Source organism: Anarhichas minor, unplaced genomic scaffold, assembly GCF_050575085.1.
Source record: "Anarhichas minor isolate MPS153535 unplaced genomic scaffold, ASM5057508v1 ptg000002l, whole genome shotgun sequence".
NCBI lineage: Eukaryota > Metazoa > Chordata > Actinopteri > Perciformes > Anarhichadidae > Anarhichas > Anarhichas minor.
The window spans coordinates 1,257,977-1,283,396 of NW_027466448.1; the positions used below are offsets into that span (position 1 = coordinate 1,257,977).

Sequence of the window (25,420 nt, forward strand, 5' to 3'; positions counted from 1 at the left end):
GTTTGTTTACGTTGTAGACTGTAGTTTCATGTTACTGTAGCTGACACATGCACGTACTATATACACACACACACACACACACACACACACACACACACACAGAGGCAGACACACACATATGCATGCAAAGTATTTAGTAAATATGCATATTGTAATGCTTTGACTCTAAAAATGACTGAAACTGCACTGAAATAATGACTCGGAAAATAAAATGTAACATCTATTTAACTGCACTTTAATTTTGGATCAAATCAACAAAGAAAACATGACGTGAAACGAGTCGTTTTTGCCTCATATTCTATATTCAGTTCAAGAAGAGCGTCTCTCTCTTTCCCACATTTTCAACTGACCAGATTGAACCATGACAACACGATGGTATTATTCATCGGTTTCTAGGAAACAGCTGATGTAACGGTTCAGTCAGTAGGTGTATGTCATGTTTCTGTGAAGAAGAGTTTCCTCTGGGGGACATTACTCACCAGGCCAGCACGGTGGTTCATCCCTCTGCAACACAACAGCTCCACCTCCAGGTCTCTGCAGAACAAGCATCCATGTCATGAACGAGCAGGACTACTTCTCTAGATTCCCTTCATATCAGAACAATAGAGCTCATCAGTCTGGACTTCTTAAATACCAGAGGACAGGTGTGTTTGGTGACAATTTGGAAGGAGCCTAACATCCATGTTGGGAACCACTGGACTGAACTAGTTAAAACCAGCTCCACTTCGAGCATCTACAGCAGTAACATGTTGCTTGTTTTTATTTTTGTACCTGTTTCTCTCTTTATTGTGTACTGAAGGACTTAGACACCGTACTCCCCTCACTACTGAATATGTCCTAGTAACAATAAACTCTACTTTGACCCTTTTCTCCAGTCCCTGTTGAGAGCAACTCTTTCAGGCAACATCACATAGACTGTTCATTGCCACATGATGGAGCCAAAGCAGCATTCTGGTGTTGAGTTGCAGACTAGTGGGACTGTTGATGGACGTAACAATATGTTTTAAATAAGTGATAACTAATACAACAATGTATAAATGTAAATACTCCATTGCAAGAAAAAAATCCTGCTTTCAATATCCTACTTCAGTAAAAGTACACAAGAATTATCAGCAAAATGTACTTAAACCTATCAGAAGTACACAATAAAGCATCAATGTTAGAGCAGCATGTTGCTGTTGTAGCTGTTACAGGTGGAGATACTTTAACTACTTTATATACAGTTAGATAGTTTAGTAACGTGGTTCCTAACATAGGGGTCGGGCCCCTCCAAAGAGTCACCAGATATATCTGAGGGGTCGAGAGACGATTAATGGGAGAGAAGAAGAAGAAACTAAGTTCAGAAACAACAATCATTTAGCATATTTTGCATTGCTGTTAATATTATACTTTACTTGAATTATATCTATTTGGGCCTCAAACACTTATCAAAATAAAACCATCTGAGAAGTTACCTGGAAGTATGACAGAAAATGAAAATACTACTAATAACTCTGAGGCAAGCCTGCATAAAACGTTTCATCTCATTTTAATCTATTCCTCTCACATACAGACATATTCATGTGAACTAAAGCTGAACTGCTGTGACTTTAGCTTTTATGAACCAACTCCCAGAGCAGCCATTTGTCTTTAGAGCCGCTCCCTCCCTCCCTCCCTCTATCTCCCCCTGTTTTCACCAGCCTGTCTTCCTCTCTTTCTTTTCTCTTCTTAATAGAGCATCAGATTCCTCGCGTGAGAACGTGGTATCAGGTCCGGCTGATTGTGGTATTGGGTTACTTTGTATTTCCTCGGTCTTTAATCTCTCATTCAGACTGAATAGTCAGCCTTTTCTTCAGGGACAGCTTGGATTTCAGAGCTGTGCTTGGTTAAGCTTTAAGAAACAGATAAAATACAGGTCTGGTGCTTGTTTTATGAAAGCTAAATAATGGTTAAGCATTACATCTGGTGGTTGCTCACTTAGACAGGAGGAGAAAACCTTTAAGAACAACACAAATCACCTGAGGAGATGAAACAGAATGCATTAACCTCGTCGCTTCCAAAAGAAATATATTAGTCATTTATATTCAATGACTACCGGCTCACACGAGGAAGGAAAGTGCGTCTATTGTCAAAAAAGCGATCAATATTCATTTAGTACAGTATTGGTACACAATAAACCATTCTGCAAAAACATGCATGAAAACAAGCAATCAATGTCACAGTTCCAAACTGTTTAACTTTCACAGCCCATATATAAACATCTATCTGCAGGATGTGGTCACTCAAAGGTGGAAAGAGTATAAAATATCCTGCAGAAGTTAAAGTATAATGAAGACTCTTAACATTTGCCTTAAGCATATTTAGTTGTGTTTTTAAGTGGAAACTGGGGCAACAACAACTTTGAACAGATAATAAACCAGAACAGTACACATCTTACCACTCCACGTGATATCTGATGATGTACACCTCTGTGTTTAAACTCATGTATTTACTCAGAAGACAGACTTTTAAACGTGTAGTGTTGTAGATAATACACCTTTCATTGTGACAACAGGTAATATCTTCTGCGGCAAAAGAAATACGAACAGCGTCTGCTGACAACTACGAGCCAATGAGAACCCCACTTCCTGGCAGACAGCCAATCAGATTGAAGCAGGTCAACCAATCAGTTTTGAGCATGCGTATTGTCGTTTTCCCACACTCGCGGCACTTGACGTTTTGTTAATTAAAACGCCTTTTTTTTTTAAACTAATATAACCACTTACCTTAACATTGTATGATAAGAATTATTTTATTACATCAATTATTCAATTCAGAACTATATTCATTTATCAGTGGTGGGAGGTACCTCAGTAGGCCTACATGTACTCAAGAAGGCTAGTGTACTTTTACCTGCAATTTTGACGTACTTGAATATTTGGATAGCTTCAGTTACAAAACATTTTTTAGATTTAAAATTAAAAATACGAAAAAATTATTTGATAAATACATGAATTGCGATGTATTATTACAGGTTAAGATGAGACTTAATTGGTCCCCTCTGTAATTGGCCATTCTGCATAATGAGTACTTTTACTTTTGGTACTTTGCATACATTTTGTTGCTACTACTTTTGTACTTTTATTGAAGTAAAACTGTGAATGCAGTATTTCTACCGTTACTTAAGTAAATGTTTTGAGTATTAACACTGCTGTCCAGCAGGTTAGGCTAACGTTAGCATTTAGCTCAAAGCACCACTGTGCTTATGTGTACTCAAAGAAGGTCTGCAGGCTCTTCATCTTGTTTGGCCTCTTTGGTTGTACACCCAATCAAACACACAGGAGACACAGAAGAGGCCCAGAAGAGTCTGCAGTGGGAGGGCAGACAGACGAGGGAGGCAGCTGACGGTTACGTAATGGCTTGTGGGAACACACACACACACACACACACATATATATATTTATATATCTCAGAGGAGGGTTGATGTGGAAGCAAGAAGGCTGGAACAGAAAAACATTAAATGAGCCATCTAAGATACTCCACGGGGAACAATACAAGTTGGCACTAAGCACGCGATCATAACGAGCTTTAACCTGATACCTCTTTATATCGGAGGTGACCCGGTTTGAACACAATCACACATTGTCCTCACGTCCTCCAGAGATAACACTTCATGTGTGGCATGGAGAGTAACACATGCAGGTAACAGAGGGGGTACAGTTCTTTAATGACACGTGTCCTCAATGGTTATATCTTGTACACGAGGAATACTAAACAGCTACAGAGTGTAGAATTACAGAAGCACAGTAATATGGTGATCTCCTACAGGCCAAAAAAAGCATAAATGTGTACCTTACTATGAATATGATTTGACAAGGTAAACAAAGTTCTTCTTTGCTGCAGCTGGGATGGATTTAAACAGCATGTTCAGAGTCACAATCTGTTCACGTTAAACAGATTTTACAGTATTTTAATACTGCATTGTGTGCGTTTCACATCCATCAAGCTTATTCAATATAGAACTACATACTGTAGTTCTTTTAAAATTGCCATATAAGTCACAAATGAAACTCTAAACTGTGGGAAACATCTACTGAGTCACAATTCTTTCCAACATGAGCTGCGTTAGTTTTGGGAAAATATTTGTTTTCACAGCTGAAGAAAATCCAAACGTCGTCCTTGGAGACAAAAACAAAACCAATCTAGTAAAAGTATGAGTTCACAATTCTTAAAACAATTATCGGAGGTCCAGATGAACATTGAAACAGGTTTTTTTCTTGACGTAATGATGCCGATCCCAGCTGACATTGGGCGAAGGCAGGGTTCACTTCCACATCTACAGGAAGTTTAAAGTCATCAATTAATGTAGGGTGCATGTTGGCATGTCTTTGGACTGTGGGAGGAAGCTGGAGAACCCGCTGCCGAGAGGAGAACATGCAAACTCCACCCAGAAGAGCCGTCCAGCCCGGGGATCGAACCCACGACGTGAAAAGATCCTCTAGGAAAACGCTTCCAATGTCAGCGATGGGGGACAAAATCCTTGTTCTGTGCAAAGAAATTACCAAGTTCATCTGAAGTTAATATTTTGGATATCCTCCAAAGTTACATTCTGTTCGGTGTAAAATTCCCTCTTTGTGTTCCCGTAGAAGGTGGTCAGGTTTCAATCCAATGTAGAGCACATTTTTACTCCATCCATTACTGCTAATATTAGAAGTTGGTTCATCGAGATAAACAGTTGGTGGCGCTAATTCTCCAGTCGGGTGCCATTAAACTGTTGTAGAAGAGAAGACGTAATTAAAAGACCAAATGTTGAGAAACCCTGATGGAAATGTGCATGTTTACTTTACACGAGAACAAACATTTCTTTACTTTGAAAGCAAAGTAGAAGAAATGAAGGTATCACAAGACCTGATATAAAGTGATATAACGTGTCCTCTGAACGCTGATATGAACTGGATATTAACAAGAAGTTACACAACAACAGAGTCCACGGATTCACATTGAGACGTACAGTAAGAAGGATGAAATGGTCTTCTATATGACGAGCACATGTTCCTCACACTGTGTGTGATACAGTCAAGGGATCATCAAGTCTGCAATAACGCTTCCACTCACACTCATTGTTGGTTACTCGCAGCGTGAATATGATTAAAAAAGCTAATTATTGGAAAAGATTGTTTGATAAATATTTGAAGAGTCAAAAGACTGCAATGCAGCAGAAGTTTCTTTGAGTTTGAAATGAGAGGGTTGGTGTTTCTCGGTGAGCCACAGCAGACCAAACATCTATGAGATATCACGAGTATCCCGGAGGGGGAAACTCCTCCTCGGACTTGTGTGCAAATCTCCCTCGAGCTGCTGCGGGCCGGTGTCTCGGGGGAGGTTGATGCTCCCGGGGTGAAGGTGAAGGGCAGGGAAGGCAAACGGGTCAACGACACCGTTCAGGGAAACTCTGGGGATCTGTGGGAGGAGAAGCAGGAAAAGAACACTGAGGTTATCCTGAAAACTAAAAACCTCCAGCTGGATGAGACTGTAGTGAGGCGAGGTCCAATCAGAGGAGGAAGTTGATATCTGATCAGTACAGAATCTTTGGTGATGTGAAGAGTTTACAGATACTATTGTGATCCTCCCTGAACTCATGGAAGACTCATCAGGTCTTAATAATGACAAACCTGTTGGAAACCTCCAGTTTAGAGTCAAACAGACCATAAAGCAGGGTATGTTTTAGGGCGGGGCTTACAGTGATTGACAGGTCTCTACCACAGACGTATACGGCGTCTCTATGTCACTCCTCCACAGTCCAGATATGGTCACTTCCTGTTCATCGGTTGCAAAAAAAGCCAAGATGGCGACGGCGAAATCGCCGAACTCAAGGCTTTTTTTTTAAAACAACATTTCATCTTGTATATCTACTTAAGGAAATTCCCATTCTGAAGTGTTTTAAAGGAGTTGTATCCAAGTATCTAAGTTCATGCATGATTCATGCACACAGACTTGTACTTATTATTCTTAAATCAAAGAACCAGATATTTTATAACCAAGTGACGATTAAAATTGGAGAGTTTCGTGCACATACATATATATATATATATATATACATATAAACTATAAGTGTCTTTACTTTGTGTCACTGGAGGAGGAGAGGCTCATCAAAACAGAGTAACAACCGCCTGAGCCATAAATAACGTGTTTTCAAAAACAAATCACAACCATCTGGACAAACAGTTGGGAAGCAACCCGAGCCTTTCCTTTTCCCAAAATTAGTTTTTAATAGTTTTTAATTTACCTGAGCTTCACCGTTCCAACAGAAGAACGACGAATGTAATGACACACTTTCAGGAGGAAATTCTGATGGAGCTGCTCCCGAGCTGATGTCGCCCACATCTGTGAACATCAGCTGATCGACGCCTCCGACCGCCGTGCCCGGATGGGGCCGGCTGAAGGGAGCGTTCGCGGCTCCTCTGGAGCACGAAGGTCCCAGAAGAGGCCCGTTCTGTGTGGTGGGAACGGTGGCGGCGTTCGGTGTGCGACCGTCTCTTTTCTCGTACATGCAGCTGCCGGATGAGCGAGCCGTTGAGGGCACGCCGCCCGCTGTGTGTGAGGGATGAGTCGGTGTGTGATGGGGAAACTGTTGCCACACCGACTGGCTCTGAAGCTGCGGCCCCGTGCGAGTCTGCTGAGAACCAGTCAGCGTGTATTGCACAGTTTGGTTCGAGCTGCTGTGGGTGTTGTTGATGTTTTGAACAGCGTGGCAGGATTGTGTTGACATCATTTGGTTGCCACAGTGGTGAGAGCTGCTGCTGCCTGGAGGCCACAGTGACGAGGTGTGTCCCTGCGGAGCGTTACGACACCGTGTGTGCGCCGCCCCGTGAGACACAACTTGAGAAGCACCTTTCAGTGCAGCCGGATAACCGACGGCACTGAGAACGTCTCCAAACGGAGCCGGCTCTGCAAATACAGACGTGGCGTCCGTGGTTTGCTGCCACTCGTTGTTTGAAAACACAGACCCGGGATGCTGTTGGATGGATAACTTGTTGAAAGACACAGAAACGTGATCTGAACCCTGCGCAGTCTCTCTCCTCAGAGCTTCCTCCACATACGAGAACACGTCGTTGGCCAGGATGGGATTTAGTTCCCTCGATACCTCTTCCCTCTCGTCGTTCAGCCTGGCGAGGGTGCTCTCCCAGTCCCTCAGCTCTGCCTCCTCAACTTCAAGACCCTCTATCCCTCCATCCTCAATATCCCCCAAAATCTGCTCCAAAGAGTCAATCATGGCCTCCGATGTGAGGTCCCCCGTGATGGACCTGGAGGCCTGCATCTGGCCCGGCACACTGAGCAGAGCGTGGCTGTCCAGGAAGGCCCGCTCCAAGGTCGGCTGGGGTTGTTCCAAATCCAGGTCCTCTATCTGGGTGAAGATCGGGAGCTGGGCACTGGGTTCCTGCGGCTGGGTGTAAACAGAGTGGTCCTGCCGGCCAAGGGATCCCAGGAGGGAGGCGGGGTCCAGAGGTTTCTCCATCGCGGGCTCCGTGGTGCCCGGTGCACCGGAGCCAGGAGGATCCGGGATGGATTCAAGAGAAACGTCGTACAGGACTCCTTCACCCGTGGCGAGGTTGAACGGGAGCTGCTGTCTCCTCTGGTGCAAGTGTTCCTCTCCTTCTTCGTTTCTGCAGAAAAATAGATTAACGCTGCAAATTATAATACTGTACTTTTAAATCCTTAAATCAGGGGTGTATGGATTTTTCTTCAGAAGAGGAGGTTCTTTCACCAAAAGCATTTCCTGCATTTGTACATTTATTTGAACTTACTTCTCCTGCTCTACATAATAATAGGAAGCCCGAGAAGCAATAATATCTACATTTTTAATACGCTGACCGTAATTCAAATCATGTTTCGTCTCGTGAGACTTTACGCTTACGTGAGAGCCTTCTGGCGAGCGATGATGAAGTCCGGTCTCCCTCCCTTGAAGACGATCCTGGCATTGGCCTGAACCCACAACCAGCACCCCGCTTTGGTCAGCAGCCTGAAGAACGTGAAGCCGCTGTCTCCAGTCTTCATCACTGCGGACGGTGAAGGCAGTCAGGTTAACGGCAGCACTGTGGAGGTAGAGAGTGTGTGTTGCAGGATAACTCACTGCGGAGGTGGTTGTCAGCGCAGTACATCATGTCGGCGGCGTGGATGAACTGATAGCCAGAGCCCGTTGTGACCAACTCTATCTCTGTATATCCTAAAACCAGCTTCCCTCTGCAAAGACACACAGACTGTTACTGAGGCTGTTCCTGGAAAAGCATTTAACATATTACATCATATTAAGAGATTCACCAGAGGTGCCAACCTGGTGTCTATGCCCACAGGAGCAAAATCCATCCTGTGTTTGGACTGGAAGATGAGGGTCTTAGTCCGGATCGCCATGACTGAGGGAGGCTGCAGAGGAGTGGCGATGGCAAACAGAGCCAACTGAGGAGGAGACGCGTTTCCCTGCAAATGGAGGTACTTCAGACGTCCGTTGAAGTTCAGAGCCTAAAGGTGGAGGAGACAGAGTTCATGCCAACAAACAAATCAAGTTATGCTAGCAGCACATGGCTCTGTGGACGGTCCATCACTTGCATGTGGGGCGTCAATTTGGTTTATACAATTTTGGTAACAATTGAGGTCACTGCATTTTTTTTAAATGATTTATGGCATTAGAACTGTGTTATTCTGCACAAAAAACACTTGTGAGTTCTCTCTACTTCTAGCCATGATTCATGTTTCCATAGAGGTGCAGGACTGGTGTATATTGCAGTGAAAACGAGGTAAACGGCCCCAAAGCTGCTTGTGGTTCAATGGACGCTTTGCTTTCATTACCAGGAATCCGGAGGTGTTGTCCAGGAGGCAGCGAAGGCGACAGCAGAAGCTTCTGTCCAGGAAAGAGGAGTTCTCTGGGGGGACGTACTGAGGCAACGAGCTCCCGGAGCTGCTCAAAGCTTTACTGCTCGACTGGCCCTCTGCAGAGAAAATATCATCTCAGCGCTGTCACAAGGGGTTCACGTGGACGAATCTAGAGACCTGAATAAAACATGTTGTATGTTTGTGACGGGTAGATATCGACGAGTTGAACTCGTACCTTGTGCTCTCACGTCTGACTGCGAGTCGCTGGGTTTGAGGGCGAAGTGGAGCTGACATCTGAACATCTCTCTGTCCTCCATGTGGACGAGATCGTGGACACTCTGGTGGACCACATCGGCCTGACGAAGGGAGGGAAGTTTATATTTACTACAAGTACAATTAGAGGTACTTTACTTCCATTTTATGCGACCTATACTACTTTATAATCAGGTTTATTGTCAAGAAGGATTTCAAACACACAATATTTGCTTTAGTATTTTGGTGCTCAACGAAAAACAAGTACAGCAAAAGTCAAGAATCACAGATATAAAATAAATATTTATCAATAAAATGGATGAAAAATATATTCTAAAAACAGCAGAGAGGAGAAGCTCTGCTTCCACGGTGGACCGGTCTCTGCTGGAGGATCTGGGTCTGGCCACGGTGGATCAGTCTCTGCTGGAGGATCTGGGTCTGTCCACGGTGGACCGGTCTCTGCTGGAGTCTGAGCTGAAGGAGTTTCTGGTGAACCTGCATGAGTTCATCTGGTTTCACCAGCATCCGACCCGGTGGCTCCGATGACGAGCATTAAGAATAACTCTATAGAAACAGACCATCTTCTCTCTGATGGTCTCTTTACTGATGGAGGTCTGATAGAGGATCAGGACTACACTGAGACTGGTTCAGAACCAGTTAGAAGTTCCTCACAGTAACTTTAAGTAAAGCTTCTCATCACTGGTACAAAGACAGATGTTTACACTGTGTTCTACCTGATGGAAGCCCAGGAAGTCCTGGATGGTCGTTGATGTGTAGAATATCGTTCCATCAGTCGTCACGACCAACACAAACCCGTTTAACGCCTGCAGAAATAACGGAAATACAAAATCACATCCGCCCTGACAGATCCACGCCTACTTTATGCACGCTTGTAATGCAATGCTTTGCTCTGTACCTGGAGCAGGAGTTCCCCCTCTGAGAAAGTGACTCCATCCAGAGACACCGACTCTCCATTTCTGCCGTTTGCAGACACGAGAGGAGCCGACCTCACGTGCTTCTGCAGCGCTGCTGAAATATACCAAAGAAAATAAATACTCGTGAGATTCATGTTCAATGTCCTGAAGACGCCTGAAGGGAAGAAAGTGACCTCAGGAGGACAGAAACATATTGAAGTGGCAAAATATGTCTTTCAAACTACAAAACTGAAAATACTCTGTTGTGTTGATAATAAATCTTGAGCAATCTAATCTATGATCGCCGGCATCCTGTCAGCTAAGTAACACCTCCTTTCCTTTCCTACAGTAATGACTCGATGGCACGCTAACTAACTGCTCTCCTCCTTCCCTTCTCCCCTTTGTAAAACAAACCTGGATCTGCCTCTCGTCTCTCCCCCCACTAACAAAAAAACTCCAGGAATTTGCCCCGTCATCTCGGTCAAGAGCAGCTTTCTACAAACTCAGGAAGAATCTGGAGTTTGTTTTCACAGCACGGACTGAAGGCGTCTCAGGGGGGTCCGCTCCGCTCAAACCGGTGGAATTCATCAACATGTGGCGGAGCGTTGAACTCAGTGTGACGACCCAAAAAAGTGTGGACACAATGTGCGACAAAGAAAAGTGATGCACCCTGAACAAATAGGAGAGTTTTAACGAAAAGTCTGGTTTCAACCCGAGTCTGTAATCTGGCCTTCCTCCTCCGGTGAGGACGGAAGCAGATATTACTTGAGAAGATGAAACTGGGATAAGACCTCGTCTCTATAAAAACTACAAGACTTCATATAATAACTGACACTTCAGAGAGAAAGTTCATCAAAGTTCAATTCTTTACTTCTTTTCTGTTAAATCAGCATTCTTTGATGCAACGACACAAAGCCGGTTAAAAAGCAGCAACGGTTCCTTTAAGTGAACTTCTTCCACCACTGAACTCTCAATGTACTTCAATGCCTCTCTCTCTTTCCAGTCCATTGAAACAAATGACCTAACGTATTAAATCAGGAGGAATTGTGCTGCATTTCTGCTTCCTTAATGCATCAACTTTCTATTTTCAGCCTCCTGAAACTCTATTAAAGTACTAATATTTGTCCACATGAAGCCTCAGCCTGTTCATGACTCAGCACAGCAGATTTATTCTGCAGCAAAATGCAGTTAACGACGGCGCTGACCTCGCTGCAACCTCGTTATCCACAAAGAAACCAGGAAGCAGACTCCACAAGAACTCCCATGGTGTCCCACTCACCACGCTACACCCAGGTGGTGGAAGACGCCTCACCTGGGACTCATTCAAGGGAACAACAGGTGAGTTTGTGCTCAACCTTCCTGCACTCACACACACACCTTAGGTTTCTTTAAAGTGTTCTGCTCATTCAGTACATTCGTTTCTATTTATAGCACATTTAGTTCAGAGTTAAGTTCATCTTAAAGTTTCTACTTTCTATTTCCTTTGAGTTACCAACTCAATACTTCAACTATCAATAAATAAAAGACATCAAAGACTGCCACGAGGACTTCATCAAGGTTTTGTGTTGTTTTTAAGGCTTTGTTGTGTTCAGAATAGACCCGTCATGGGTCTGGTCCCTGAACAAACATCCTCCACAATGGGAGGAAACTGCTGTGGAAGATTAGACGTAGACGTAGACGTCAGGAGGCGACTGAGAGGCCTTTTCTGTAAAAACAATGAAAACGTCTTTCATCCTCGTGATCACCGGCGTCGGCCCATCACTTTGGTCCAGACTGAAATATATCTCAACAACTGTCAACAACAGGGATTGTCAGGAAATGTTGTACACGCGTTCATGATCCCCAGAGGATGAATCCTACTGACGTTGATTATCCCCTGACTCCTCCTCTAGCGCCACCGTGAGGTTTACCTTTTGGGTTTTTAGTAAAACTTCTCAACAACTGTTGAATGGATTGCCATGAACTTTGGTTCAGATATTCCCAGTCTCCAGAGGATGAACTGTACTAACTTTGATTAATCTAGTGCTATCTAGTGAAATATCTCCACACCTACTGGGTTTACTTGCACAACATTCTATGCAGATGTTAATGGTGTATTTTAACGACTGGTGAGTCTCCAACACTTTGGTTTATGACCAAATACCTGCAAAACTAAAGACATCCCCATCAGCCTCAGCTGTAATTATCTTCCCCGCAGCTCGTGATGTTACATATTTAACATCAGTCCACAAAGCAATGAGTGACGTCACGATGACTACGTCCACATCTGATATACAGTCTGTGAACTGGACGAACATCAAAGTTGAGCAGATAACACGTTCACAATAAACTGCATGACGGCGAGAGGAAGAACGCGTCGATGCAGATTCAACTTTCATCTGATGGGCCTCGTAATGACGTGAACCTTCTCCTCACCCGTCCTCTCCCAGCTCTCTCTCTCCTTCTCTCTCTCTCTCTGTCTCTCTCTGTTTTGATTCCCCTTCACTTTTTGCAAACACTGAATATGTGTTGCAAAAACAACAAAACAATCTTCATATCCAGAACAACATCTATCTCGTATGGTGGCGGTTGTATGATAAATAAACACAGTGTGTTAGCTGTTCAAAGGCCTCGTCCAGAGCCCTCATGTCGTGCCACCGTGCTTCACCCCCTCTGTGCCGCCCCCCCCCACACACACACACACACACACTCTGCTCCATCAACAGCAGTGATCTGCGATAGCGAGGAGAGGCACAAAGAGAGAGAGAGAGAGAGAGAGAGAGAGAGAGAGAGAGAGAGAGGAAAGGCCTGCTGGACTCCGCTGCTCATCTGGGGGAAAGTCTGTGGTCGCGATGGCACCGGTTACTGTGTGATTTAGTTGTTTTTTAGGTCGATTTTATAGGTCGACTTTATTTAGGTCGATTTTTACAATTATGGCGGCCGATCTGACGGTGCATTGCTACTAAAAATCTGGATATTTCTCTTTTTAATGTCTCTTTTGAGTCTTCCAACTTTATGGAAGAGCAATAATACATTTCTAGAGAACCTCCTTTATTACATGACAGACATCATTTTAACTTTTAAATTAAAAATAACCCAGTGAGCTCATGCAGGACGGCAAAACTTATTTGTATTTGTACGTATTTGTAAATAAACTCCAGTGTGTTCATGTGATGAAGGCTCATTGATAGAATAATAATAATAATAATAATAGAGCTCTATGGAGAACAGGAGGAGGAGGTATCAGGGTTTGATTCACTCACAATCGTTTTCATGGGATTTGTTGACAATAACAGAAATAAAGAATATCACCAGACTTGTGCTTTGATTTAAAAACATCTTTTGCTAAACAACAACCAGAACAAAAGACACTGGACTCAGCTGTCGGAAACTCAACGATGTACCAGCACGGTGCAGGCAACCAACTGCCACCTGTGTGTGTGTGTGTGTGTGTGTGTGTGATCAGCATCAGAATAAGGACCTCATCTTCCCGTCTGTATGCCTCCTGTTGCTTTGCATAGACCGCCCCTGCAGCACACTCTCCTGTTTCCCCTCCCAGCAGAGCGACTATTCATTATTCAGTGTCGGGTTCCCAAAACACTCAGAGCTCAGCCTCAAAAACGTCTGGAGCTGCATGTCCCCTCACCTGACACACATACTGCATTATTACTGTCCGCTAACGCCAGGGGTGGAGGAAGTATTCACATCCTTTACTTAAGTAGAAGTACTAATACCACTAACTAAAGTTTTCAGGAGTACAACGTACAATATTCCACTCTGAGATGTAGTGGAGTCGAAGTAAAGTCCCCTAAACTTGTACTTGAGTTGAATACTTCAGCTGATGTACTTGATGACATCCACAGAACTGCGAGGTGGAGGTCCACTGACCGTTGAAGTAGCTCTTAACTTTGAGGTACCCCACACTGAGCCGGAGCACCGACAGCTTGTCCAGACGACCTCTGACCTCGTCGGAGAACGGCAGCATGCCGGTGAGGCGGTCCAGCTCTCCGTTCAGACGGTCCCGGTGCCGTTTGGACGGATTGGTCTTCACCGGCGGAGTCTTGGCACTGAAGCGACACACACAGAGACAAAGAGGATTTGTTGAGAGATGCTTGCTTGCAAAAACGTGTTCGCTCCGCTCGACAATCTATACAACACACTTTTGGAATTTCCAGCTTGAGTTTCAGTGAGAGTCTTTTGGTACGAGGTTGAGTCTTCACATCCTGTGACGAGCTCTCGTCTGAACGTCTTCGCTGTGTGTCAAACTCTGACTCTTCCTGTTCATGAAAACTATTTAAATCTCTAAGAGACGATGTTTGTTGCTGCCAAAATAAACCACTGACCACATCAAACGCAGATTCCACTTCATGGTTTTAGGAGGCCGAATGTGTGGCTCATACTTTTGTTATTACAAGACTGGAAAACACACAGAGAGAGAAAAATGTTGTTTGTTTTATTAGTAAGAAATATGAGATTTACTGAGAGTTCATCACTGACGCAAATAAATTAGGAAGCAGTGGTGGAAAGTATCAAAGTACAGCTTCAGGTACTTTATGAATTAACATTTCTGAATGCAAAAACACATGACAATGTACAATTCCATTAGTTGATTGATCAACAAGTAAATTGACAGATAATTAATTGAACTATTTTGCTAATCATTAAAGTTATTTTTTAAGCAAAAATGACAAATATTTGATGGTTCGAGCTTCTTAAATATAAGAATCTGCTGTTTTCTGTAGTCATACAGTATCGTCTCCTCGATCTGAGAAAAACACATGAAGGCGTCATCAGTCAGAGTCAGCAGGGTTCATCCTCTTGGGATCATGAACGTCTGCACTAACCTTCATGGTAATCCAACTAAAAGTAGTCGAGTTATTTCACTGTAGACCGACAGACGTGTGAAGATAAAACAATACAGATATCTGGAGAGGAACAGCAGATACAGAGTGACATTATGACTCTGAGACGGAATGTTATTATTACTACAAATAACCACAATGTCATTCCTCTGTAACATGTCGGGACACGCTGCTGCCTCACCGACTGAACACTGAGAGCTGAGGACAGATGCAGGAAGAAGAGGAGAGACAACGTCGAAGGAAGGAATGAGGCGATAAAACGACAGAGAGAGAGAGAGAGAGAGAGAGAGACAGAGAGAGACAGAGAGACAAAGAGAGAGAGACAGAGAGAGAGAGAAAAAAATCTGAATTTAGAGTGGAAAGGAAAATAAGAGACGTGCAACTTAAGAAATTGAAACACCTAAAAATAGGCGAAAGTCTTACTTCTTTTCATATATCAGTTACTTATTCAGTCTACAGCGAAAAGATACTTCAGTCTAGTTTGAATGAAGTTTGTTTCACGATGATCAGTTAGGTCAAATGGAGTCTGGTGGTTTTGAGGAGAACATGTATCGATTGTTTCTTTTCACATATAACTCTGTGAATAAAGAGTTAATTTCTACCAAACCAGAGTTGGTGACTGATGGAACAGTGGAAACACCAACCAAGCAATGACATTTAAGTTGAGCAAATTATTTAGGTCATCCTCCTCTGTTCACTGTCGACTCACAAAGGGGAAATCAAATTATGAAATGACTCCATAACAATCAAAAAGGATCCTACAAACAGGCTGTAATGATTTTAGATAATGCAGACGTATAGATTTGACTCATTAAACTAAAGGAAAGGCTCGTTAGGGAACTCTCTGGAGTCGAGTCAGAGCTTTGGCCTGTGATCGGCGTCCTCGTCGTGGGTAACAAAGAGCTCGACTTGGCTCTGGACCCGGAGCTGCAGGCTTCGGGTGGGTCGGGTTACTCGGGCAGCTTGTGTGTCTTGGAAGGAGGTTGGGCACAACAAGATGTCGGGCGTAAGACGTGAAGAAGAAGACCTGAATGCAGATGAATCTATGGAGTCTTACTGGTCAAAATAAAGCTGCTTTTTATATTGTCATCAATTCTCTTTGTCACCGTTGTTTTCAGAGTCGTGGGCGAGACTTCTGATCTTTGATTGATGCAGTGATGGAGGAAGTATTTAGATGCTGCACCTCATCAACAATACAGCTAGTTACAAGTAGAAGTCATGCATTCAAAATGTTAATTCAGTAAAAGTATCTAAAACTTAAAGTATTAAAAGTAAAAGTGCTCAATGCAGAACAATGTGACTGTTCTTCTATTACATATTCTATCATTAGATAATTATGACTCATTCATTACTGTAAAAGCAGGATTTTACTGTTTTTATTATGGCTGAATCTGCTGATAGTTTTCTCCATTAATCGATAAATTGTTTAGTCAAAACAGTGAGAAATGAAAGTATTTTGATGCTTGAGTAGTGACCATAAGTAACACTTTTACTGATCATAACAGAGTATTTCTACACTGTATTATCACTCCTTTAATGACCACCATCACCTGCCTGACTCAACCTCCTCTACCTCTGACATCATTACCTTCACCTGCACGACTCAACCTCCTCTACCTCTGACATCATTACCATCACCTGCACGACTCAACCTCCTCTACCTCTGACATCATTACCATCACCTGCACGACTCAACCTCCTCTACCTCTGACATCATTACCATCACCTGCACGACTCAACCTCCTCTACCTCTGACATCATTACCATCACCTGCACGACTCAACCGCCTCTACCTCTGACGTCATTACCTTCGCGTGACCTTCCGCTGCAGGTTAACTGTCCACCTGTCCGACAAATCACTCATCACTGAAGTAAAAACAACTACAAAGGATTGGTAGTATAACTACCACTACTACTACTACTACTACTAATAATAATAATAATAATAGTAATACTAATACAGTATTAATGGGGGTGAGGAGTGATTGGTCCATTCGGCAGTGACCCTCTTTAACCCGCAATCGGTTCAGAGCCCGGGCCTGTTTTCTAGGCTTTGGTGACACAATAACAGTTTGTTATTTAACATTGAAACTGACCTTTTGGTAGCGGGCTTCTTCCTCCTCTTCACCGCGTACACTCCACTGTTCCCCGGCATGGTGGCGCTACACGTTCTCCTCTAACTTTATCTCAACTCTCACTTCAAAGAACAAAAATAGAAAACATTAAAAAGAAAAGTTTGTTTATTTAAACTCTCCAGACAGTCGCCTGTATGTTCCTCTGTCCGTTAAAAAAACGGGTTATTTAACTGGGACTCGGCTCAGAAGAGGAGAAACTCCCAAATCCATGAAGTGTGGCAGCATTCTGCAGCGACCATGTCGTTCAGGAGCTCCTTTGAAAAGTCGACAACTTTCAAAGGGAAGTAGAGCAACACACACACACACACACACACACACACACACACACACCAGCCTGTCCACCCTCTGTGTGTGCATGTGTTCTTCTGCTTCAGCCAATCAAATCCCCTGTACCGTCACATCGTCTGTCTCTCCCTCTGTGATTGGTGTACAGCTTCTCCTTTGTCCTCAGCCGTAAAAGTACTTTTCCTCCTTAAATATAAGTTATTCATGAAGATAAAGGTTGTTTCCTTCCTGTTCAGATGTACAGTTTAACTTAAAAAGAAAGGCAGCTCAACTTTCCATCGTTTTTCTTTAACTACAAATGTTTTTCCACCTCCTGATCAATGTTGTGTAACGCTGACTCCATCCAGCGGCAGCTCAAGTGATCACAGGTTCATTACAGGAGTGAATAAGAGTAATATTAGTGGAAGAAGTACAAATAAAATCAGTACAATCAAATAAAACAAGGAAAATTAAAGTAATAGAAAACAAAAAAACGTCATAAAAACGTCAAAAAAAAGTAAAATAAAACAATTAAGTAAAAAGTTAAGTAAACTTATATTATAACTATAACTCACCTCAATCACCTGACATTTGGTAACACAGTGGTGGAAAGTAACTAAGTATATTTACTTAAATTACCATTTTCTAACTACTAATCAAGTAAAGTAAAAGTACTTCAAATGTAAAATGAAGTAAAGTACGTGAGGAGGTTTATGCAGCGCTTTAATCACCAAGTATTATTATCAAAATACATGATTTGTTTTTATAAATGTGACAGTACCGGACAATTCTTCCACGATATTCAAAAGAAAGAAAATCACATTCATTGAATCATCATCACTATTATTATTATTTTAAACAAACTACAGTTTCCCATACAGGAAAACAGCATAAATCATGATTTTGTTAAAATCAAAATGAATTCTTCAACAAAGGCCACAGCTGACGGTCAGAGAGAAGACGTTTATGTTTTTCAGTTACACAGTGGTATTTGGATGAATTGACTCCTTTGATTGTTTGATTATTAGGAGGACATAACTGGAATGTGATCCTCAAAACACCAGAGACTTTGGTTTCTCCCAGGGGAACTCCTCTCTGCCAAAGTGACCGTAGCAGGCGGTGGCCTGGTAGATCGGCCTCTTCAGACCCAGCTCTCTGTGAGAGATAAAGTCGTAGCGCACGTTTATATTTACGGGAACAGAAAACACAATAGAAACACGAGTTTTTTCTCAGTTGTGGTGAGCGAAACACGTACTTCACGATGACCCCGGGCCTCAGGTCGAAGTTCTTCTGCACTATCTGCAGCAGCTCGTCCTCGTCCCGGTTCGATGAGCCGTAGTGGAACACGGAGATGGAGAGCGGATGGCTCACACCGATGGCGTAAGAGATCTAAAGGAGAAACATACGTCGTCATTGATCAGCTATCAGAACATCTTCTGACTTCGGGTCATTAAGGAGCATCGCTCATCGGACACAAAATAATAACCTGTAAATTAAGTCTCTTCAGTCTCATTTTTGATTTAATATAAATGTAACAGAAGCTGAAGTAACATTTCCTTACACAACAATGTGTTCACAAGAGCCTACAGCCATGCTAGCTGATTTAAATAATGTTCAGTTCAGTTCAGCTAAAAACAGACAGATGTTTTAACCGTAGATTGTGTTTCTACTCATACGTCTCTCTAACCCTCCTCACCTGAACCAGGACTCTCCTGCACAGCCCGGCTTTGACCAAAGACTTGGCGACCCAGCGTGCCGCGTACGCTCCGGACCGATCCACTTTGGAGTAGTCCTTCCCGGAGAAAGCCCCTCCTCCGTGCCCCCCCCATCCTCCGTACGTGTCCACGATGATCTTACGCCCCGTGAGTCCTGCATCACTCTGATGACACAAGAACAGCATCAACTTCTGCTTGATTGATGTATTTTTATTACATTCCCCCCTGGTTCAGTCCTCACTCACCTGTGGGCCGCCCCTGAGGAACTTCCCGCTCGGCAGCAGGTGGTAGATGGTCTTGTCGTCCAGGTACTTGGCGGGAATGACGACCTTCACCACCTTCTCCATCAGACTACGTCTGATCTCCTCCAGAGTGATTTCTGGGATGTGCTGCACGGAGATGACCACCGTGTGAACTCGCAGAGGCTCCATGGCTCCAGAGTTGTCTCTGTACTCCACTGTGACCTGCAGAGAAGAGGGCAGGAAGCTCTTTTTACTCCTCCGTGTCAAACTAACAGCACAGTGAGGATGGAGGAGATGTTTTTAAGGGCGATTATATTTAATGTCACACTGTCTTTCATTTTTGGGGAGCTGTGAAAACACGTTCCTAACTGTTGCGGCTGCAGTCCGGAGTATAAGACTGATATACTGTAACATAACTCGTTTCCTTTTCTGCACCTTTCTGGGTCACTTACGGTAATTCAGTCATGTGGCGTTGGGGATATCAGCTGTTCAGTATTTAGTTCTGTGAGTGGAAGGAGAGGGGTGAGAGAGGGAGTCTTATTCTGCTTTTGATCGCCTTCGTACGATGTTCTGAAAGTCGTTAGAGCGTTTTTGTTTGTTTTGTCCTGCAAATAAATCTACAAAACGCAGCAACTGGATCTGTGAATCATTTGACGGTCAGCGTGTTAAGTCTCCCCTCCTCAGCCTCTCGGTGACTCATTGTAGGTTTCAGACAGTCACCCATAACTCGTTTTGCCCGAGTGCTCTCTGTTGTAACAGGAAGCATTGAATTCAGGTGAAGAAGAACCCTGTTTAAAGTCATATTCTGATGCAAAGATTTGTACATTAGCAGGAACGTAGTACAAAATAATGGTGCTTATCATTTTGGTCATCATCGTGCAGCCCTCGTTGTTTTTACAGTATGTTTTTTTTAGGGGTTTTGAGCCGCTCCAGACATTAAAGAAGTCAATCCGTCGGTGCCTTTAACCCCGTGTGTGTGAGCCCCTTTGTCGGCTTTTCAGACGGCTCACTTGTGATTTGGAGTCCGGTAGTATCCACGGACACTCTCCGCTGAGCGACAGCTCCCTGATCCTGTAGTTGAGCTTGTGAGCCAGCAGGATGGTGAGCGGCATGCACTCCTCCGTCTCATCGGTGGCGTAGCCGAACATCAGACCCTGAGGAGACGAGCAGGCGGACACAGACGGAAAATAAAGTCTGAGCGGTCGTGTCAAAGGTTTCCCTTTAAATCTTTAAACTGAAGTAACTGGCAGCTAGCATGGCTGTAGTAAGGAAAGGTTAGTTCAGCTTCTGTTACATTTATATTTAAAAGTAGCCAATGAAAACACACCCCAATGAATGACAACAATCATTGTATGTGATTGTATTGAAAATGTACTCCAGTTGTAAACCTGGTAGTTTGGATAAAGTTGATGTTTGGAGGTGAAATACTGCACCTGGTCTCCGGCCCCGATGTCCTCCTGATCCCTGCCTTCAAACACACAGTCCGATATCTCCTCACACTGCGGCTCCAGCGCCACCAGCACATTGCAGGTCTTGTAGTCAAAACCTGCAGATCAAAGTTGCAACTCAGTCACTTAAATCCCAGAGAAAAAGATAGTTATTAAATAAGAACCCTCCCACCTTTCGAAGAGTCATCGTAGCCGATCTTCTTGACGGTATCTCGGACCACCGTCTGCAGATCCACGATGGCCTTAGATGTCACCTCTCCAACCAGTAGGACCATGCCCGTCTTCGTCACACATTCTGCAGCAAAACATCACGTTTGTACTTGACAACAATCCGACTCAGGCTTTTTTAGACTTTTGTGTGAATGCATTGCATGATCGCAGTTTCTTAAACAGTCAATTCTTGTGTGCTGAAGTCTGGAGCAGAGTCATTGAGAAGAAACTGAAAAAAGTCACACGAAGAGAGCACAAAGGGAACGTTTCAGAGGGCGTTAAATGCATTTAATGAGCTTAGAGGAAGCCAGTGAGATCTGCAGGGCAAACACAGATGCAGCCTGAGTATTATTGGCTGTTTAAAACTGTTAAAGCTGTTAATATGTCACCTTATTATGTTTTTTTATATATTTTCATGTGAGCAAGTAACCATTTAGATTCCCAATATGTGGTCAGATTATCCAAATAATGCATGTTTGGAAATGTGTTGCATCGTTTTCATAGACCGGGTTAAAGGTGCAGTGTTTAGGATCTAGCGACATCTAGTGGTGAGGTTATAAACAGCTCATTCTAAGGTAACGAAACACAAAGATTCTTGTTTTCAGGTGATTATACACCAAAGAAAACATACTTAATAGTATATTTAATTTCTGCCAATATATCCCCTTAAATGCCACGCACTGTACCTTTAAGAGCAGTGCGTGAGCAGCCAGCACTCAGTCGATGTCAGTATCAAACAGGTAAATAAAAGGTATTTTAAGAACGGGTGAGTCAGCGCAATCCAGAGAGGTCTTTGAGCAAACAGCCATAAATGAGCACCTAAAGAAATATGATGCAGTTTGGTGCAGCGGTATGCGGTATTAGCCGTGGACAGACGTAGAGTTGCACACTCACATGATGAACAGTTAATCCTCCAGTCGGGTTTCATCTGGATGATAAACATTGAAAACTCACCACAGGCCACTTTAGAGTCGGGGTCTTGACTCAGATACGCATCGAGCACAGCGTCACTGATCTGATCGCACATTTTATCTGTGAACACAACGTCAGACATGTAAATAAATACGTGAATACTGATACCAATACTTCTCACAACTTACTGAATGTGATGTCATGATTTTTATGCACAAGATAAATAAAGTTTAGTGACTTTGGGGCTCCGTAGTTTAACAGATCTTAAAGGAAATACAGTTTAAAAACTGATGATAGGTAACGAAGTACTGTCCTTGAGTACTTTTTGAGTATTTCCAGTGTTGTACATTTGTTTGACAACATTAGCTACTCTGTATATTAAGATTATTAATATAAATCAACTAATATATTATGATGTATTATTGTAAATTAAACTACTGAGCAGTACATAAAGAACACATTAATGCATCAATATTTATAATCCAGTATTATAATATATATATTATTCTGCATGAGTACTTTACAAGAAGTACTCAGGACTTTTACTTAAGTAAAAGTAGCAATATTACAGTGTATTAATACTATGTTACAAGTAAAAGTCCTGAATTCAAAATGAAGAAAACCTTAAAATTGATAGTACATACATTACAAGTAGCGACACAAGTACTCAAATAGTTTACTCAAGTAAAAGCATAGAAATACACTTAAAGTACCAAAAGTAAAAGTACTCATTGTGCAGAACGAATACTACATTATTATTGTAATGTTGTAGCTGGTAACAGCTCAGTTACTTCCCACCACTGACTTTAACAGACAGGCATGTCCAGACAGTGTAGTACACGCAGTAGTACACGCAGTAGTACACGCAGTAGTACACGCAGTAGTACACGCAGTAGTACACGCAGTAGTACACGCAGTAGTACACGCAGTAGTACACGCAGTAGTACACGCAGTAGTACACGCAGTAGTACACGCAGTAGTACACGCAGTAGTACACGCAGTAGTACACGCAGTAGTACAGTTATACATGAACACAGTACCGGAGTGTCCTTCTCCGACGGACTCGGACGTGAACAGGAAAGTCTTCCCGCTGCGGTGCGCTCCGCTCGGGTTCATCTTCGGCTCGTCGGTCGGTGTCGGTTCTCGGTGCAGAGAAATCCTGAATTAAACGGAATTAACGGCCCCGTCGCACTTTAAGTGAAAGTAGCTTCTGATGTTCGCCGACAATGATTATAAAAAAACGATAATTAACTCTTTGCCGGTGGAGATTAAAAGCATTTCAAGATTTACGACAGGCGGATTAAACGTAGAGCTATGGGAGACAACCGATGTAACGTTTCACCGGTTGTCGTACACGGTTGATATTATTAATAATAATAATAATAATAATAGTAATGGTGATAAGTACACGCCGTTAAGTACTCATCGCCTCATCAATGAGGGTCGTAAACGGCTGAGAGAGCTGAGGGAGGCTGTTTACAAGTTAAGGTCCTTCAGGCAGCAGCACGGGCAGCCTCAAGATGGCGTTGACGCACCACGTTGAATTAAATTAAATTAAATTACATATATATATTAAAGATATATAATAAAAAATACATACATTTAGTTAAATTAACGTTAAAGTAAAATACATATTACAAATTAAACAATAAAAAAATAAAACATTAAAACATAAAATAAAGATTAAAAACACAATACAAAATAATCATAAAAAATAGCGTAACTACAATAATAACTCAGCTCAATCACCTTAAATGTGGTAACATATTCTATATTGTCAGTGGTGGAAGACGTGCTCAGATCTTTTACTTAAGTAAAAGTACCACAGTGTATAAAAACACTGAAGTAAAAGTATTGCCATCAAAATATACTCCAAGTACCAAAAGTAAATATACTGATTATGCAGAATGGCCAATTTCAGAATAATTTATATTATATTACTGGAGCCAGTAAAGGTGGAGCTCATTTTAACGACTTCATTGCTTCATTCAATGCTGTGTACTTTAATCTATAGTAATAAATCATAATTTAGAATTATATTTTGTATTATTAATCTAAATCTGCAAAGTAAGTAGTAACTAAAGCGATCAAATACATTTTGTAGAGTGAAAAGTAACAAAGGGTATTTGCTCAAATTGAATTTAGGTATTATTTCGAGATAGCCCTGATTGCTATCTTCTGTTATTTCAAGTTGTTTGCAACATTATAGTATTATTTCTCATTTCAGAGTAAAGTAATATTATATTTCTTGTATTCTTGTTACTTTTATTAGACAGCTGTAGTAAATTGACCTACGTTACAGATTAAGAGTTTGCCTGGAAAACATACACAATTTGTAGTGTTGTTGTATTGGATTACATTATATTCACAGTCTTATCTTAACGGACAGAAACACCAATTGCAATATAATGTGTGTGTTGCTGTTATTTATGTACACAAACACTAACAACAGTCAGAGAAACTGCTTCTCACAGAGCCGAGTGCACGACTGTGTGTTTGATAGCTGAACAAAAAAACATCATCATAAACTTCTCAAGAGTCAGATTTATTGCAGGGTTGGTAATAATATGCAGTATATCCACGTGATCTGTTGCTGTGGCCGTTCCTTGTATTTAACCCTTAAATACTGGAACATTGTGCTCATGCATTGTGTTCTAGTGCATTTACTGTTGACTTACAATATCTTAAAACACAAACGTCTTAACTAAACAAAGTCCATGATCACAATGAGTACTTGTGAAAGAGACAGCCAGCGTGCACTTTCATACTCACATACTGCACACAGTCTTTACAATTGGTCTTAATTATCTTATCTAAATAGTGCATTAATTTACTATATATTTCTATTTGACTTTAAGCAAACATATGCCTTCACTGTTTATTTAGTATTTGACAAGCGTTCACTGAAGTGCAGCACACTGCAGTGTTCAGTCTGTATGACTCATGAAGATCCTCTAATCAAGGAAGTACATCTCGTCCAAAGTACTATCAGAGCATGTCTCCACCTGTTGAAAGGTGGATTTAGGAATGCACTTTATTTGTACAGTTAGGATATATGAATGAGATTATCTCTTGACTTCTAAGTACATTTAATTAAGTATTATACAACTCTGAGGTACTTTACTTGAGTGTTTTAATTTGATGCTACTTTATATTTCTACTCTACATCTCAGAGGCAAATGTTTAAAATGTTCTCCACTACATTTATTTGATCCCTTTAGTTACATTGCAGACATTGTAGATTGATAATACAAAATAGAAATCTAAATTATGACATACTATCATACATTAAACTACCCGGCAGTATATAAAGTAATTATAATCAGCTTCATATTTACCAGCTGCAACATTAAAGTGATGAACACATTAATGCATCAATCATTATAATTCAATAATATTAATTATATTATTCTGAAATGGGCCATTTGAAGGACAGGTGCCCAAACATATAATCTATTTATAGCATTTAGAGTATTTCTACACTGTAGTATTGCTACTTTATAAGTAAAGGATCTGAGTACTTCTTCACCACCGGTTAATTAATTTGCAGACGAAGATTTTAAAAACCTTTAAGATATAAAATACAAAGCGTATTCAGTAGAATACATTAATACAATTATCTCTCCAGCCAGCTACAGTATTAAAATACATCTCACGTGTTACT

The 25,420-nt window shown here is 42.0% G+C and overlaps 2 protein-coding genes across 3 annotated transcripts; both read right to left on the bottom strand.

Annotated features, from left to right (window-relative positions):
• Positions 1–3,661: 3,661 nt before the first annotated feature.
• LOC142931564 (aryl hydrocarbon receptor-like) lies at positions 3,662–17,814 on the bottom strand. Its single transcript, XM_076075567.1, has 11 exons — positions 16,927–17,814; positions 13,857–14,035; positions 9,992–10,104; positions 9,810–9,899; positions 9,059–9,179; positions 8,800–8,939; positions 8,288–8,472; positions 8,087–8,196; positions 7,871–8,012; positions 6,242–7,619; positions 3,662–5,415 (listed from the first exon to the last, which is right to left on the bottom strand). Exons 1-11 carry the CDS (start codon positions 16,983–16,985, stop codon positions 5,242–5,244), a joined length of 2,691 nt encoding a protein of 896 aa, XP_075931682.1. The 5' UTR covers positions 16,986–17,814; the 3' UTR covers positions 3,662–5,241.
• Positions 17,815–17,935: 121 nt separating this feature from the next.
• Positions 17,936–23,229, bottom strand: mat2al (methionine adenosyltransferase II, alpha-like). 2 transcript variants are annotated; one of them, XM_076075677.1, is made up of 9 exons: positions 22,797–23,229; positions 21,799–21,876; positions 20,807–20,929; positions 20,620–20,732; positions 20,197–20,340; positions 19,190–19,408; positions 18,926–19,108; positions 18,485–18,618; positions 17,936–18,384 (listed from the first exon to the last, which is right to left on the bottom strand). In XM_076075677.1, exons 1-9 carry the CDS (start codon positions 22,870–22,872, stop codon positions 18,282–18,284), a joined length of 1,173 nt encoding a protein of 390 aa, XP_075931792.1. In that variant the 5' UTR covers positions 22,873–23,229; the 3' UTR covers positions 17,936–18,281. The 2 variants fall into 2 exon arrangements, with proteins under 2 accessions (XP_075931792.1, XP_075931872.1); XM_076075757.1 differs by having other exon boundaries at positions 21,739–21,876; positions 22,797–22,867.
• Between the last annotated feature and the right edge of the window lie 2,191 nt (positions 23,230–25,420).